Here is an 18,268-nt window from a genome sequence, read left to right on the forward strand (position 1 = left end):
CAAGCACCCTGCCCTTTCAGACCTAACACCCTGCCCTTTCAGACCTAACACCCTGCCCTTTCAGACCTAACACCCTGCCCCTTCAGACCTAGCACCCTGCCCCTTCAGACCTAGCACCCTGCCCCTTCAGACCTAGCACCCTGCCCCTTCAGACCAAACACTCTGCCCCTTCAGACCTACCACCCTGCCCTTTCAGACCTAACACCCTGTCCCTTCAGACCTAACACCCTGCCCTTCAGACCTAGCACCCTGCCCCTTCAGACCTAACACCCTGCCCCTTCAGACCTAACACCCTAACCTTTCAGACCTAACACCCTGCCCCTTCAGACCTGACACCCTGCCCCTTCAGACCTAGCACCCTGCCCTTTCTGACCAAGCACCCTGACCATTCTAGCCTAGCACCCTGCCCTTTCCAACCAAGCACCCTGCCCTTTCAGACCTAACACCCTGCCCTTTCAGACCGAACACCCTGCCCTTTCCATCCTAGCACCCTGCCCTTTCCAACCTAGCACCCTGCCCTTTCAGACAACCTAGCACCCTGCCCTTTCAGACCTAGCACCCTGCCCTTTCAGACCTAACACCCTGCCCTTTAAGACCTAGCACCCTGCCCCTTCAGACCTAACACCCTAACCTTTCAGACCTAACACCCTGCCCCTTCAGACCTGACACCCTGCCCCTTCAGACCTAGCACCCTGCCCTTTCAGACCTAACACCCTGTCCCTTCAGACCTAACACCCTGCCCTTTCAGACCTAACACCCTGCCCCTTCAGACCTAACACCCTACCCCTTCAGACCTAACACCCTAACCTTTCAGACCTAACACCCTGCCCCTTCAGACCTGACACCCTGCCCCTTCAGACCTAGCACCCTGCCCTTTCTGACCAAGCACCCTGACCATTCTAGCCTAGCACCCTGCCCTTTCCAACCAAGCACCCTGCCCTTTCAGACCTAACACCCTGCCCTTTCAGACCTAACACCCTGCCCTTTCCATCCTAGCACCCTGCCCTTTCCAACCTAGCACCCTGCCCTTTCAGACAACCTAGCACCCTGCCCTTTCAGACCTAGCACCCTGCCCTTTCAGACCTAACACCCTGCCCTTTAAGACCTAGCACCCTGCCCTTTAAGACCTAGCACCCTGCACTTTCGGACTTGGCACCCTGCCCTTTCAAACCTAGCGCTCCGGCCTTCTCAAATCCTGGTTAGAGCACTGAGTCATACCTTTTATTTAAATACAAAGATTGATTAAACAGTTCAGTCATACTGTATTTATGAAAGAACAAATTTATAGAAAGTTGGCAAGATAAAAATCAAGGTAATGGTTATGTCTCTTGTTAAATGGTGTGACTTATTAGGTAGCTACATAAGATACCTTTCTGAATCACTCTCACCTTTCTCATAGGAGACATCTGTCTCAGTGTCGGAGAATTCCTGGTCACTATATTCACCATACAGCAGCTCATCATCATCCTCTGATGACACACCCCCTAAGTCCCCTCCCCGACGCCTCCCATGGATACGGTAACGGGACATGTTCGGGTTCACGTACTTCCTATCAAAAAAACGTGGACTGTAACTCCCACTGAAACAAGAATGTCAGTTTTGTATTAAACATTTAACAAGCAAGAAAACTGAGACATATCCTCATGATAATTAAAAATTTGTATTATAAATAGAAATAATTAAAGTTAAGAGGCAAAGAACCGATGTTTTTATTTCACAATGTAACATATATATTTTTTTAAATCAAATGTTAACATTACCTTTTAGCATATGTATAATCTGTCTTTGGTAATCTGAAAACAGAAAAATAAAAAAATAAACAAATGATAAAATGCCTTAAACTAGTTGTCATTAAAATACTTTAGTCAAACATATATATATATATATATATATATATATATATATATATATATATATATATATATATATATAAACAGATAATATATCGAGCACATCCTACTCTGTGTTGCCCGCCACCCCTGTGAGCCAACCAGGCAGCGCCCTAATCCACCACATGATACATGTACACCTGCACCCTTCCCTCCATCACTCAGTCAGCATACATAACACACATTCAAATTCAAACTGTGTCACATCATCAACGCCATCCAGTGAGTTTAAACTTACCGCTGCATGAGTCACTACCAACAGGTAAACATTCTGTCTGCATCCAACTGTGGCAAAAGTAGCATAAATTATCATAGTGATAATTCAGCAAAAAGAATTGAAAGAAGTCGCCATAATATAACACTTAAAATAATATCATATAAATATTTTCATGAAATATTAACAAAATATTATCACAAATCACAAAAATGTGCACTGACTGTTGATCTACATGCTTAAATGAGATCAAGTTTGATAAAAAACCTTACATAGAATAATTTGCTAGCTTTGGTAAATAACCACTGGATTTGCCTGCGGGCACTAGCACCACTTATAAATACGAAGGAAAGTTTTGCCCAGCTACCATAGTTTGTATGGTAATTAAGGAGAAAGCAAACATATTTTTATGATATTAATCATTGCTACATTGATATTAACATGATTAGATTTAAATAAATGTATTCACCAACCTTACACCATTTCGCTTGATAACTGTCCAAATTGATTATAAGTCAATGTCTCTTATTTCACAGTCAAAATAAGTTTGAAAATTTGGGATCTTCCAGTACTTAAGTGAAGTTTCATTAAACTTAAGTATCCGTTACAATTAGCTTATTGCTTTTACCTAATTACGCGAGAGCTAACATTGAAACATTTGGTATTAGATTGCCATAATAATAGTATACAACATGTGATCAACAGACCATGAACATCTCGCACAATTGACTGACTCTGATGTATGCGTCTTCATTCATTAATACAGCCAAGCACTTTAAACCAAGGAAAGATCATGTAAGCAAAAAATATGCTCTTGCAAAAAACAGAAAAGGTTTTAATATTTAAATTAAATTTTTAAAATGCAAGCAAGAATTATATAGGACAGCCTGGTTGATGATTTGCAACGCTTTGTCAGGGAAGTTTACCGTAATTGTCTTATTAAGCACTGACAATTCCAGAAATTTGCATTTAATTGATATTAAAAATCCAGTTCCTCAATTTTCTTGACAACAGCATTAGAATTTCAAAACTTTTATCAATTCTATGAATAAATAAAACTTAGATAGGTGTTTTTTCATTAGTAATGAGTATGTCCAAAGGCCCAAAATTGCCCATTAAATATGGCTCATTAACAATTAGGTAAGTTCGCACATAAAGTCTAAATTATTCTGTACATGAAAATTTAAGACCACTGTCTGCTAAATGTTGTCTGATCAAAATTCTTGCATGGTAAGCAGGCAAGTGTTTCAGGTCATGTGACAAGTGCTGGTTAAATCAATCTTCAACCTCCTTGTAAGATAATTCTTGCACAAGAACATGCTAATTGGAAATATAGAAAAATCCATTCATTTTAAATTACATTTAAAAAAAATAAACAATGGTTTAAAAGAAAAAAACATGTTGTCTTGGTATGTCGAACACATGTGGCAAGTTATTTTAAATTCTGTCCATACAAGAGAAAGTTACAGCCCGGACACGACAACCTATACTCTATGTCCTTATATGCAGCACTCCATTGTGTATAAACACGTAAGTGTGACCTTGACCTAAAAGGTAGGGACACAGGTCTTGCACGCGACATGTTGCCTTGGTATGTGGAACACATGTGGCAAGTTATTTAAAAATCTGACCCTACAAGGGAAAGTTACAGCCCGTACATGACAACCTATACTCTGTGTCCTTATATGCAGCACTCCATTGTGAATAAACACTAAGTGTGACCTTGACCTTAGAGATAGGGACGCGGGTCTTGCACACGACTCGTCGTCTTGGTATGTCGAACATATGTGGCAAGTTATTTTAAAATCTGTCCGTACATGGGAAAGTTACACCCCGGACACAAGGTAATGAGCCGGACACACAGCAGACGGACGGTGGGATTTTAATATGCCCACCTTCGGGGGCATAAAAAGTAGGGTTGCCTGGTTGGCACCTATTTTGTTGGTAGGGTTGGGTAACACAAACCAAATGTTGTTTTTAAGGCCCTGTCGTGGCGACAGTCAACCACTTCTGGTGAAAATCTACAGAAACATTGAAACATTAAATTTCTATCAAATTTTTAATATGAAGTTAAAGGTATGCTTCATTACCAACTCCCTTGGGTGTTTTTTTTTAATCTGTACAAAAAATACATCAAAGATATTTATATTTCCCTCTAGACATATCTGACATTGTTATGGTTTCCAGTAAATCTCACAGGTGGTTTTAAAAATAAATATCATATCAGCATCTTTAAACTGTTTATTTTTATTTGCATAATTTGAAAAAAACATTTAAATCTTATATTTCTATAGAAATTATAGTTATAGGCTAAGAAGTGTACGGGTACATACATGTCCCATCTCTCGTCCTGCAGGTAATGTTCTCCGGATTTTGTTGGGGTCACATGGTGAATAACCCTTTCAGTTTCTTTAGTTTTTCTGGAAATAAATAAAGTACATACCAAGACAGGAAGTCTGAAATATACATTCCTAGCTGGTTTTTTTTTAAAAAGTTCACTAAATAACATTGTTTACTGTATAATCTTGCCACAATATCACACAAATATTCATTTCTCAATCTCAACTCATTTTACCACATAAAGGCTACTAAAGCAGGATTTAAATCTTACCATACTACAGTTTCTACAGCAAAAAATCATATTGAGTACAACTTATTGTTTTTCAGCAATTACTGAAGTACATTTTTTGTCCTAGAGTTATTTTTTGGGGTATATTGACAAAAGGTTTTTATTTTACATGTCTCTCTCAGTGTGTGCATGCCACATGATAAATTACGTCATAAATGCTACGTTTGAAGGCAATATTTTTCTTCAAATAAGACTTTAAACAAAGATAACTTTACTATTTATTCATTGTATTAAATGGAACACAGTGCAGTCTAAATAGCTTACATAGCCCTGCCTTTTGTCTTTTACTCGAGTTTTTTTTGAGAGTTAAGTTTCTTAAAACACTTTGAAAAACTTTACAAAACCGCTGCCTGATGAAGCACTGTGAAAACATTATTTTGGAAAGAGGTTTGAGAAAACTAACCACCTAATCAAACTCCAGAAATAAAACGAAGGCCCCGGCTCTTTAGTGGCATAGACTGCCCTTAGTTTCATTTAAAATGGTGAAGAAAAAGAAATCTTTGTTTTAATTCTTCAATCGAGGCCAAATGTTGTCCTCCGATGTAGCATTTGTGACATAATAATCATGTGGTATTCATGCACTGCCTATAAGGGAATGCAGTTTTAAAATAGTAAGAGTAAGGCATGTAATTATGCAACACCAATTATTATGTAAAAGAAGTTTAGATTGAGAAATGACTGAAGTATTTTGGGATAACATTTCAACAGTACTCTTCCAACTGAGTTTAAGTGATACTCATATTAAACTCAATAAATACACATACATGTATAACAAACATAATATTTTAGTGATAAACCTTAACTACTTACTAACTATTGCATTTATTGATAAAAGGATTGTAACCGAGTATTTAAGAGCTGAAAACACATGTATTAAATGACTGGTGAGTGCTAAAAGATTAACAGTGATCAACTTTCGTCTCATAAGCTAGAAATACTGTGATTTCTTCAACTTTCTTTTAAATTCAACACAGAATACTATCCTTCATGAAAACCATTGTTTCCGATATGTATTCATCATTTTCGGTAAATTTAAACAATTGTATCTGTTGTGGTACATCTTACTTGTGAGTAAGAGTGCATCTTGAATGCACCAGTCAATTGTAACCTCCCCCCCCCCCCCAGGTCTGGGGGTATACCGGGGAAAGCCAGGGAAATGGGCCATGCAGGGTTCAAATTTAGACTCGCATAATCGCAATATGCGAGCGACATTTACAAATTGCGAGTGACTTTTATTCAAGCTCGCAAAATTCTGCGAGTGGCTTTTTCTAGACTACAAAATGTTAAAAGGAAAGTAGAATAAACATGAACTTAACTCTGCTATGTATTCGAGTGTAAACAGCCTACAAGTGGCATGTTTACACTACCAGTATAAAGAAGACAGTGCGGAGTCCCGCTCTAGTAAGTTTTCAAAAATAGAACAAATACGGAAAGGACGAGTTTTATCTCGAATCTATCCGGGATGCTCCGAGGCGTGCATTATACAAAGTGAATACGAATGACGTAATCACCTAGCTCAATCATTGGCTAAATTTAGCGCTTTCGCGCACTATATGTAAACCCCATCATCCTTTGAATATATTTTCGCCCAACTGTCAAAATGAATACAGTAGACTTCGTCGATCGATATATTTCATGGTCCAAAGTATCCACGCTACATTTACTGTTCTTTTTTTTTATTTCAAATTTATAATGTTATTGATTTTAATACTTACAGACTTAATGAAATCTGTAGCGTGCTTATCAAATGGGTATTAAATTTCCCAATAGCAAGGTTAAATATACAAAGTGAACAATGTCAAATTATTGGACAGCTTTGTTATCAAAAAGCTGCAAGCATATGATGAGTCTTTCCGTACCCCCCAAATAGAATAAGCCATCAATAAGTTCTAGTAGTCGAGTCACTCAAGATTGATACCTTTTAATATTCATAATATGTCTTAGGTGTAAATTTCTACTTTAATTAGACAATATTATAAGGCAAGTTGATTTTTCATTTTGCGAGTTGCCTCAAAAAGCACTCGCAAAATTTTGCGAGTGCTCCTCAAAGTTAAATTCGAACCCTGGGGCCATGTTTTTACCTTCCAGGTGGCCCCGCAGTGCAGGGTGAATCCGGTGGTTTTGTCCTAGAGCCAAAAATAGCGGGGATGGGCCTTACCTAGTGACCCTTGGGTGCTGGGGCATTTAGCGGAGATTTTACCAGCAGTTCGTTACCGCAGGACGGAGATTTTACCCGGGCTTGGCTTGACTGAAAGTCAAAATCCCTGCTATTCCCCAGACCTGGAGGGGCCGTGGTTACAATTGACTGGTGCATAACCATCTAGCAGTGGTCGAAATTAACACAAGCCTGCAAGCCCTGCACTGTTAATAGGTCTTCGGGGCCTGCTCAAATTCTGAATTTTATATAGCAGAGCTTGGTCAAAAATTTGATTCCAAGCAATAGTATAAAAATTCGAGCTTGTTCATCCTAATGACTAATTTCGATGACTGATCTAGTGGTCCACATAAACAGCCGCTTAAGTCTTTGACAATTTTTGTTTTTGGCGACTCTACGCGTCCATAACCCTCCTTGTTGTTTTCTTACCCAAGAATGACAGATCCAAGCGCTAAGCATATTGAGCAGAAAGATAACAGGCACCTGCTAGATAGTTAAAAAATGGTGATGCTTTGTTGACGGATCAATCTGTTGCTTAGCTACCATTCTATTCCCTTTTTACATACCATTTCTCTCATCTATTTTTGGGCACAGCTGATAGCCCAGTCTATTGGGCAGGCGTTTCATGTGGCCTATAGGAAGTTTCTGAAGGCCAATGGTATTGAAAACCAGGGCCTGCTCAAGGAGATAGACCACCAGGAAGTGCTAAATAATTTATGTCACACCGTTATTATGTGAATTATTAAATTTTGTGTTTTTATTTAACAATGCAGTGTTAAATATTGAGGAGTTAAAGCTGAAGAATACATTTTACATTGGTATGAATCATTCGACTTGTGGCGTTTAGGGAACAAAATGAATATCCAAATGTTAAAAGAAGTTGACTATATGCGCATTATTGTGGCTAAACCATCTAGATGCTGCTTACACCCAGTGACACTCACACACTACAAGTAACAATCATTTATATATCATCAATTCATGTGTGACAAGTTACTGGCGCCTAACAAATTACCCCACCCACATCATTTGAATGGTCCAAGTCATAAAAACTTCTCTCCGTGGCTACTGTCAAATTACCCCACCCACCGGCCAACTTTATTTGAATTTTTATAAACATACAAATTCTTACATTTTTTTCGAAAATTTAAATTCCGTGCTGTTTCACGTAATATTGAACAAAATTCTGCTACACATACGGATAAATATGTTACACTAAATTTGAAAGCTCTTTGAAGATAAAGCTTTGAAATGTAAAATTCTGACAGAAGATTTCGGTTTTCATCAAGATGATTCGGAAGCTTGCACTTACACTGTTGTTGATTGATTGGTGGTGGTGTTAGCCGTACTTTTACTGCGAATCTTTGACCCTTTTCTGTGCATTTTATTTGCATTTAGACATATATGTACAGTTATATACTCCTTGGAAGAAACAAATCGTGAAATCTAAATATCTGATCAAATTGTACGCGAAAAATAACACATCGCTCCTACATTGTTTGGCTGTCAAAAATGAAAATGATAATGGGATAGCCTCGATTTCATTGGCTGAACTATTTTAAGAAATTCTACGGTCTGATAACTCGTGCTTAAGAGTTTAGTTAAACGATGCGGGCCAAAATCCTTTAAATAAATACCATTCTTACACGTAAATGTTTTTTAAGATACAATGCTATATCAAATTTAAGACTGGAGAAATGAAACCATATCCAATATTCAGAGCTGTTGGACCTCCATAGATGTCATTCATCGCAGGTTTCGCGGCATTTTGGGTAAAAAATTACTCCTTTGACGAATATCCCATCAACCGATGGGGGTAAAACTCCCCTTTTGGCTTTAAAATTCGTTTTAAGTCACACTTGGGGATGTGACGGGGTCAAGCCATAATGCAGCCATTATGGGGCGCGGGCAGACCTTTTTGATAATTTTTTTAATCATCATTTTTTTTCTCAAAAAGCATTTGAGATGTTTTTGTGTCAAAATGCTCCAGACTACCCAACTATCAATATATCAATGGTTTCTTGATGATATCTTTATTAGATTAGAATGATACTCAATAAATTAATAGTCCTCGACATCAAACTAGATATATTGAATGTAAAGAAACCTGACCTCAACTAGCACGATTTAATCATTTGTTCTGCAGGCTCATTAAATGTGTGCCAGTCTGATTGATGGTCGGCAAAAAAGTGACATGTATCAAGTTTCCTTCCTAGTCTGTGGCAGAGAATAAATTATAGCCAGGAATAAGTTGAAAAATAAGCCGAATAATCGTTATACCCATTTACACTGCCTGGTTTAACCAAGAACTTCTTGACCCAGTCACATTGCATCATTTGTAATATGATGAATACTGCCCAAGACGGTATTCCATTCACTGGAAGTATTTTCTCAAGTTGCTGGATGGTTATCAGAGCAAGCTCTGTATAATGCTTCATTTACAGCTGGAGGTCAGGGCATTGGAATGAAATGGACTAAACATAAAAAGGGTCTAGAGACCAGATGGTCCAAATATCAGCAAATACAGTATTTCCCCAAAACAAGCTTAAATTTTTCAATGGGAGCTTGTAGGAGGCTGATTATACATTACTGTACATGGTTAAGACAATAAACAGAACAATCATGTTGCTGTCTCATGTGTTTTTCTGTTTATAAAAATGCATAACGGTTCCCCAGTTTAAATCATATCAGTTTATTAGTTCAAATTATCATACCAACTCTAGTTTTAAACTTACTTGGATTTACGTGGTAGATAACCGTAGTAAATTTTGAATTTGAGAAATGCGCAAAAACTGCTTTAGACGTGTGTGTACACAACAGTGTCAATGGGGTTGTCCAGTTAGTACAGTGGTAAGCGCACTGGCTTCTCACCTAGGCGACCCAGGTTAGAATCCTGGCCTGGGCGCATATCGAGTTTGGTTTGAGGTCACCAAGCTGGACAAGTGGATTCCCTCCGGGTACTCTGGTTCCCTCCACAACACAAGACCACATTCTTGCATAAAATTGTGCCAACGAGTGATAAATATAATGTTGTATTAACTTGTTTCACAATTGTGGTAAAATAAATAAGTTTAAATTAAACTAACGATGTCAATGTTACACATATTTCTGACATTTTTTTTTTCTCTTGCATTTATATAATCTGTCTCTAGCCCCTTTAAAGAGTTGAGGTACTTACTCATCTAGAATTCAGAATAAGTTTGGTAGATTCTGGATCAATTATAGAACATTGTAGGCAGAACTTGGGTATGCTGTATATGCAAACACTTGTAGCTGGTCACACTCCTGTTTTTGAAATGTATGAATGTGTACTGCTGAATATATAACAGAACACTACTTGTTCATATTTATTTGAAAATTAACATACAGCTGACAAATGCATTGATTACGTAAAGAACACTTACACATATTAAATATAGTTGCTATAGAACATCAAGATGTAACGAAAGTGAGAAGATTGCAATACTTATATTTGCTATACAATGTTTATCTTAGATCCTAGATGAAGCAGGACAGTTTCCTCAGTTTTGGCTTGTTTATGTTTAGCTTTTTTTCTTCTTTTTTTTCAAAAATATCACAAAAGGCTGAAAGATGGAAAAATATTCTAAATAATCAAAATCAAACTGTGTCTATCTAATTTTATGTAAATACAAAATGTAATGGCAGTTTAGACCCATAGGTTAACACAGTTGGTAATCTAATAATGATAGTATGACAAAATATAAGACCACAAATTACAATTGAAGTGTACTGTCAGAAATATAATTAAACTTGTAAATGTTGATACACCTAAAGAAATATTTCCAGCCAAAATGTCGTTTCAAATTATATATTTAATTACAACAAAGACTGAAGGGTTCCACAAATCGATTGTATGAGACATTTACTGATAAGATGGCCCCACTGAACTTGATAAGCAGACTCTTGCAAAACGTAGAAAACCCTTCTTAGACATTCTTGCTGTAGTGAGGAAAATGGCAAAATGTTAACTAATAATTACAAAAAGAAAGAAGCACAAGCGTTGCATATTCCAGAAAAACACATGCAAATTCCAAGGAATAAATTAATTTAAACTGCAAAAATGTATAGGCACTTTTAATAATTGTATCAACATAAAATAACAGGAACTGAACACTTCTTAGACATTAATAATTGCAGACACACTAAATATTTAAGGTATCATTTAGCACATATATATAATCTGCATTTTAAAATTCATGCTTCCTACACTATAGCATATAAAGTGTAGCATACAAGTTCCTATATAATCTAAAAGAAGATTTCTATACCATTTGAATACCTCTTTCACATTTAAATGTAACATATTTCAATTGTTTCATTAACTTAGGGCATAAATATGTGAATTTACGGAATGTTCACATTAAGTGTAACAAACATAAAAATTGTATACAAGTTGATGTACATATTTTAAGATATTTTACTATCTGATGTTTTTTTAAATGCAACCATTTTAAATACAATGTTAATTAAACTGCACATTCCAATTAAAGCACACATTTTACAAAAGCTGTAAACACTAAACAGATTACTGAAATGAAAATAGACAACATTTTCAGAAGTAAAAAGTTTTATTAAGGGACTGTTTGGCCACCATCGTAATAGCACTCACTGAAAGCACAACATAAACTTTTAATCATATTATCTATCACAAACTGTTATAAGGTGATTCACATGTTTGGCACGTAACCAGTGTACAGCAGTTTTCATTCTACTGTCTTATAACATGCGTTCAAGACTTCAGTTATCTTTAAGCAGTAACAGTCTTACAAAATGAAACACACAATCCAGAGTGTTTACATTACAATAAAAAGAATAAATTCGATCCAAAAATGAGCATGTAAATTGTCAAAAATGTCTTGTATAAAAGAATCAGCACTTGCTATAGATATAAAAAGTCTAATAAGAACAAAGACATAACTTAGAGATACAGCAAAAGTTAACAGTGAAGTGTACATGGTTATGGTGAACTATAATCTTAAAGAAAGGGTTACTATAAATATGAGCAGTACATGCACAAGATAGAGACAATCTTTGATCGTTATAGACCATGTCACTACTTCTGGGAATTTGAGGTATCCTTAATTAAAATCATTATTGCTGGCATAAATTGGATTTGTGACATTATATAGACTCTTTCTGGTTTTCCACATAACTAAAACAACTGATCATCTCAGCGACATAAGCTGGCATAAAACATAAATGATAATTGCCTCAAGTTCTATTAGTTGTATGTATGCCATATTATATGCAATGTATACTTCATAATTCAAGATAGCAAACCACTGATAATCCTTTTTAAAGTCTTCATGTCAAGGTAGTTAAAAAAGGATTACTGTGAAACTTGGTACTCGCTTTTCAACTTTATACTGGATAATTAAAGTTTATTATTTATTTTAAAAAGTGCGCAAGAAATACTGCGACTGGCTTTATTTAGAGTAATTCAACCTATCGTAATATATAGATAAAAAGTCTAAAATCATGAACTTGAGGCAAAACACCATCATTCCAACGTGATGACTAAACAATGACAAAGTATCACACATTTTGAATACAATTGCAGTATATTATGTCTATGTGTAGTTAGTCCTTCCAATCCTTTTTAATTTCAAGCTTCCACTCCCAGGCGAGAATTTCGTTTTTATCGTCATCAGTGAACAAGCTTTTCACCTTGTACTCTCCGCGCAGCCCGAGGCCCCCCGGGAACGTTTCCTCCGGAGACTTGTACTCGTGAACTTCCTTCTTGGGCCCGTAACTACCAACCATATACTCCTCTTTATCTGAAGACAGACAGATGGGCATACTTGTTTGTTTAAAGTATTGAAAAAGACCTTCTTTAACCTACCAGCATCTCGTTCACATCCCACTGCTAGCCTTGGAAGTTTGTGTATTCCACATGTTAATTTGCCATAAAATTCTTTATAAAAATGATGTGATAACTGAGTTAGAAGACTTACTAGAATGCCAATTCATAATAAATGTTTCCTTCAAAACCAGAACATCTAAAGCCCTTTTTCAATTACACCATGTGGGTCATGATATAAATAATAAATACACTTTTAAATACATCATCAACACAAAATATAATTTCACCAAAACATTCTTATATTACTGTTAACTATTATTTGTAACTATTTTAAATACATGATCTAATTCCATGGCAGAAACCAGTACTGGTATCAAATAGCAAAGGTCACAGCCCACAAAGAGGCACCACTGCAAGCCACTTTACTTTGGGACTCAGAATAAGCGTACAGGGCAGTAAATCGTACATTCATACTTGAAAAGTGTAAGAATCATTGAGTATGAAGTGCATTACAACACCTTAAATTGGATGAAATATTCAACAATACAGTACCAGGATATATTGACAAAACTACTCCACATTTTCTACACAAATCCTCCTAAGAAAATAAGAACTTCCCTATTTTTGTTTTTTTAGAACATAGTGAAGTATTTATAAACCTGAATAAATCTTATTGCTCCACTAGGCATGCAAGCCTTCATTTAATCTACCTTGATTACAGCCAGTAAACAGGAAACAGGACATTATGTCAGCTAATGAAAAACATCCAAATAAAAATAACACCTGAAACTGATCAAATCAAGTTGACATGTACTAAGCATAAACAGCCATATCAAAAAACATGTTTTCTCTTAGGCCAACCATAAAAATATTGTTCCCTGAATGACGCCTGACTTATCTTCTTACATCTCAAAAAAATCTTATGACCAAGTTGGCAATTGACCCAAGAAAAAATCAGCAACAGCCAAAAAGGTTTAAAAATGGCCTTATTTACTGCAACTGACTTTTTTTTTATTAAACTATCACATACTTTTAAAAGGTCCTTTAGAGATTCTATTGGTGAACCGGAGCCCTGCAACAATCTCGCGCTGCACGTTGAAGGTGATCATGATTCGATACTTGGCGCCCTCCTTCACATAGAACTTCATGTCCTTCAGTTGGCCTTTGTCTTCAAAATTAACAATGTCAGAAATATCCCATATATGATTATAACAAAGTGCTTGTTTGAACATTATTAGAATGCAAGCATTTTGGTTGCCACACATAAATACTTGCAGACATGGTGAAAACTGTAGAACCAACAGTCCTACCTATTTCACTAAGTATCAAAATGTTGAATGTAGATTCTACCTATTTGAATCTGGCAAAACAATTTTTGATCTGGATACATTTCAGTCCTGTTATAATTTTGAGGTTCTGCACATTGCAGTAGGACCATTATGGTATAATACTCCTTTAATTTTCTTTTGAATGGACTGCAGCATGGTCGGAAATAAATTTCTTTCAGAAGTTGTTTGTCATACTGACAATTTTTTTGGGAGTGACAAATTTTCAGTTGCTGTCGGTCGAAATGACCGACTTTTCCTTATCGTTCATGTCTGTTATTTTACTTCTATTTCACACTCATTAAAATATCCATAAATGTTTAACCGTAAAGCCTTAAGGAACTTACCACCTAGGTCAATTTCTTTATCTGGCCTTCCATCACATACTATTGACATCTTTCTTAGGATCACTTTATTTGGATCATTTGGCCCTGTAACAAAGAAGTATCAGAAATTGAAGATGAACTTATAGCATATGTGAAAAGTGGAACCGTAGGTCTACTCTATATATATCAGGCCACACCAAATTAATGTTTAGTTCCTCGGATATTTGCCAAAAAAAATTGGAGAGAGCGAGCGAAAAAAAAATAAAAATTTTTTTGTCAGTTTTCATAAAAACCGAAGCGAGCGAAGAGCGAAAAATATATTTTTCCTTGTATTTAATTTTAATTAGAAAGATTGTTAAAAATAATTGCCCTTAAACCAATTTTAATGCCATTTTGAACTGAACCTCTTATGGACGTTGGGAAAATGTCGGAATACATACTATTTATTCATCCGTGTTTAGTACAAACATTATATGGATAAATCTAATTTCTTATATAATTAAAACGTACTTTAATATGATGATCATTCATAATAATAAATAACCTTGCTTTTAGTAAAAAGTTTGAAACGACTTATATAAATCTACCTGAATCAGTTTAACATCATATGCAACTGTATTTAGACATAACTTTAGGATTGATTTTGGATTTGTAAAAAATGATCACTTACACAGGCATCATCAAACATCAGACTCCATATAACAGACTAAATTTTGTTTTTATTATCACAGGAAATGCAATGACATGTGCTTATTAAAACAAAAAGAAGGGTATTTTTTAGAGTACTTTTTTTGGTTATTTAGATGTTTTTATGCACCAGCCAATTGTATATGCCCCACCCCCTAAGTCCGGAATAGCGGGGACTTTGACTTCCAGTCTCTCAAAACCCGGGTAAAATACCCGACCTGCAGGGACACACTGCTGGTAAAATCCCTGCCAAATGGCCCCGCAACCCCGAATACCTATGTGAGGCCCATTCCCGACTATTTTCAATATGAAGACAAAACCACATTCACTAGGCACTGCGGGGCCACCTGAAAGGTAAACACACAGCCCATTGCCTCTGCTGTCCCCGGCATACCCCTGGAACAAGGGCGAGGCGTGGGCGGGACAGTGGTTACAATTGACAAGTGCATTACAATCCCGGATTATGCTGCAAATAAAAACAAAATATAAGGTGATAAACTTAGGCTTACTTACGTTGAGGTATATCCAGACCAGTGTTTATATCGCTATTTGTGAAAAGATATTTGTTCAAAACTGTTGTTTTGTCAGAATTTGATCAAAAATGAGCTTGATACATTAATTTGGACCAAACAATGACTCATGTTCCAGGTAAGTTGACCTCTTATCTTCAGCATCGTCGTAACGAGGTAAAATTTTGTCCCTTGTATTATGACTTGAATAAAATAGTACCAAGTTGATCATTCCGATTTCCATTCAAAACGAGTCACTAATTACCCAATATAATCGCTACCAGTCTCATATACACATGCTTTATTGCATAATAATTGCTTTAAATAATGATCCTTTAGTGCATGAGACGATCAACAATGACTTCAAGCATGCTCAAAACATATTTATTGTCAAAAATAAGATTTAATTTCAAAACTTCGAGCCACATTGTTTATACCGGAAGCTGCCATTTTGATTGAATATATTGAAACCCATGCTAAACCGATCGAGATACAGTATAAAAACACTACGCATCGGTAACTTCCCTTCACAAAAACACTAAAACTAGCGTAGAAAAATTATACTTGATTATTTTTAGCCTTTTAATAAATTATTATCTGGAAAAAATCTGCTTGGCAGTCAAAAAAAATAGGAGCGGTAAATCCGAGGAATGAAATATCAATTTGGTGTGGCCTCAGGGCTTTAAAAAGTTTGAAATCTTGAATCCATACAATTATACATAAATTGAGTTTATGAGACGTTTCTCTAAAGGAGAGCTGCGTTTGCAATTTTTCAGCCGACTGATACCTGGCGTAAATTCATTGTATTGGACTATTGGTCATGAAAAGTGGGTCTTAGAATATGAGAGTACTGTACACCATAAGGGTTCCCTCTGGCATTCATTATTGACGCCATTCGCGACAAAAGACAACAATTTTTTCATAAGCGGTGCACTAAGCAGTCAGTCTCTGCAGTAAATTAAGTATGTCGCTTTTAATATCTGATAGGATAAGAGCATGACTAGGTTAATTAATTCAAAATTCTATGGCTTTCACTGACTAACAATGACAATGACATCCTTTAATGATAATGGCTCTTTAAGCAAAAGTGTGACAATTGCAAAGGACAGATAATATGACAGCTCTCATGTTATAAAAATAGCAGTCTATTAATGCACCAGTCAATTGTAACCACGCCCCCCCCCCCCCAGGTCCGGGGGTATACCGGAGATAGCCGGGAAAATGGACCGTGTTTTTACCTTTCAGTCGGCCCTGCAGTGCCTGGTGAATGCTGTGTTTTTGTCTTTGCTTTAAATATAGCGGGGAATGGGCCTTACCTAGGGACTCTGGGGTGCGGGGCTATTTGGTGGGGATTTTACCATCTGTTCATCCCCACAGGCGGTGGTTTTAGCCTAGGTTGGCTGAAACGCAAGTCAAAGTCCCTGCTATTCCCTGGACCTTGGGGGGCCGTGGTTACAATTGACTGGTGCATAACACAGATTGTTTACACGAGAGTTATTGCATTTATCACCCTCAAGGATGTTCCCTGGTACTTGGGGATGTGTGAATGACATTTGACTCTATTTGTGTATTACAATTTCCACATTTTTATTGGTTTAGCCATTTTGGACCCACTTGAAAACAATAATATATATATCTGACATTGATTGAAAGCCAATAGATATATCTATCAATAAAACAAAATACACATGAGGAGGACATTCAGGAGACTTTTACACTTATTAAGAAGAAACGTGCTCTATACAGTGTGCTGGTAGGATTTTCTTTAATATGTCACATACAGAACACTCTTTCTTCTATATTTCCAAGAAGCTGCTCCTTGTATTTCCTGAGACTTTCATCCTCAGCATCAGTTTTAGCAATCTCGTCGATGGTTTTCTCTGCAGGCGGCTTATAGTTGACACTTGGTCCTGTTTCCTCCTCAGGCACTTGTTCAAGTTGTTGTTCCTCGCTCTCAGCCATGGTAACAATGAACTGAAATTGAAGTAATGTAAATTCAAACCCAGCGGCGAGTGAGCATATCCCTTTGAAGTAAAATCCAGTTAGGTTTTTTATCAATATAATTTTAAAATAAGATTTTGTGGCTCATTATTTAGTAGGTGTCTTTGCATTAGTCACTGTTAGTCATTCTTGAGCCAAGAATAGCCAAGTTGCGACCTTATGTACAGCAAATGTTAAGATCAGAATTTAAGAAAATAAACGGATCAAAGGCATATTCTTAGATATTTTTGTAAAGTGTAGCGGTCAAGTTAATGTGTTGCACGTGTACTTAAACCGTGTAGTTCCTGATTAATCATTATCATCTTCGAAAAAGGAGGAGATGTTGCTATTTTCATCACATTAAACTGCCACTAGGAACATCATTGCAATTACTTTCGGTAACTTATCCACTTATTCGATGAACATTCAATTAGATAATGGTGTTTGAAACAAGCTATTTACTTGAACAATCCTAAAATCCTTTTCCAGAAAATCTACTCACCGAAAATGGCGGTGCTACAAATGACTTCCGGGTGTAAGGATACAATAATATATAACTTTTTACTTTAATAATATATTTTAATACCAAATCCCCAAAATATTTATTTTTTATAACTTATTTTGTTTCCACATATGATTCGAAAATATATTGTTTTTTAGAGCCTTTTCTCACCGGAACTACTTTTCCCAAAACTGAAAGTAGACGATCGTCTTTCTTTCAAGTGGACGG

General features: G+C 36.4%; 2 protein-coding genes across 9 annotated transcripts in view; both read right to left on the reverse strand.

Annotated features, from left to right (window-relative positions):
• LOC128219585 (SUN domain-containing protein 1-like) overlaps positions 1-8,385 on the reverse strand; it is a 33,148-nt gene extending 24,763 nt beyond the window's left edge. For 3 of the 7 annotated variants that reach the window (XR_008258589.1, XM_052927425.1, XM_052927415.1), the window contains exons 1-4: positions 8,200-8,385; positions 4,437-4,523; positions 1,761-1,793; positions 1,389-1,579 (exon numbers count right to left, since the gene is read on the reverse strand). Coding sequence is in view for 6 of the 7 variants with exons in the window: in XM_052927425.1 (XP_052783385.1) it covers positions 1,389-1,579; positions 1,761-1,793; positions 4,437-4,523; positions 8,200-8,270 (382 nt within the window). In the remaining variant the exon portion in view is untranslated. Of the gene's footprint in view, positions 1-1,388; positions 1,580-1,760; positions 1,794-2,127; positions 2,175-2,576; positions 2,784-4,436; positions 4,524-8,019; positions 8,180-8,199 lie in introns of those variants that run through there. The other 4 variants (XM_052927434.1, XM_052927451.1, XM_052927440.1 and 1 more) reach the window with 4 other exon arrangements.
• A 1,836-nt stretch (positions 8,386-10,221) lies between these two features.
• Positions 10,222-18,193, reverse strand: LOC128203293 (rho GDP-dissociation inhibitor 1-like). Of its 2 annotated transcripts, none has more exons than XM_052904652.1 (5): positions 18,041-18,193; positions 17,340-17,532; positions 14,384-14,467; positions 13,742-13,879; positions 10,222-12,685 (listed from the first exon to the last, which is right to left on the reverse strand). In XM_052904652.1, exons 2-5 carry the CDS (start codon positions 17,518-17,520, stop codon positions 12,489-12,491), a joined length of 600 nt encoding a protein of 199 aa, XP_052760612.1. In that variant the 5' UTR covers positions 17,521-17,532; positions 18,041-18,193; the 3' UTR covers positions 10,222-12,488. The 2 variants fall into 2 exon arrangements, with proteins under 2 accessions (XP_052760612.1, XP_052760601.1); XM_052904641.1 differs by having other exon boundaries at positions 18,001-18,097.
• Between the last annotated feature and the right edge of the window lie 75 nt (positions 18,194-18,268).

This window comes from Mya arenaria, chromosome 2 (genome assembly GCF_026914265.1).
Source record: "Mya arenaria isolate MELC-2E11 chromosome 2, ASM2691426v1".
Lineage (NCBI taxonomy): Eukaryota > Metazoa > Mollusca > Bivalvia > Myida > Myidae > Mya > Mya arenaria.

Bases quoted from the DNA above. Each gene is read 5' to 3' on its own strand.
- LOC128203293 (XM_052904652.1), bottom strand. From the start codon at position 17,520: ATGGCTGAGAGCGAGGAACAACAACTTGAACAAGTGCCTGAGGAGGAA. The intron at 14,468-17,339 runs GTATGTGACATA...TCTTTGTTACAG, and splicing joins TATAGAAGAAAGAGTGTTCT to GGCCAAATGATCCAAATAAA. The intron at 13,880-14,383 runs GTAAGTTCCTTA...TTAATTTTGAAG, and splicing joins TAAAGAAATTGACCTAGGTG to ACAAAGGCCAACTGAAGGAC.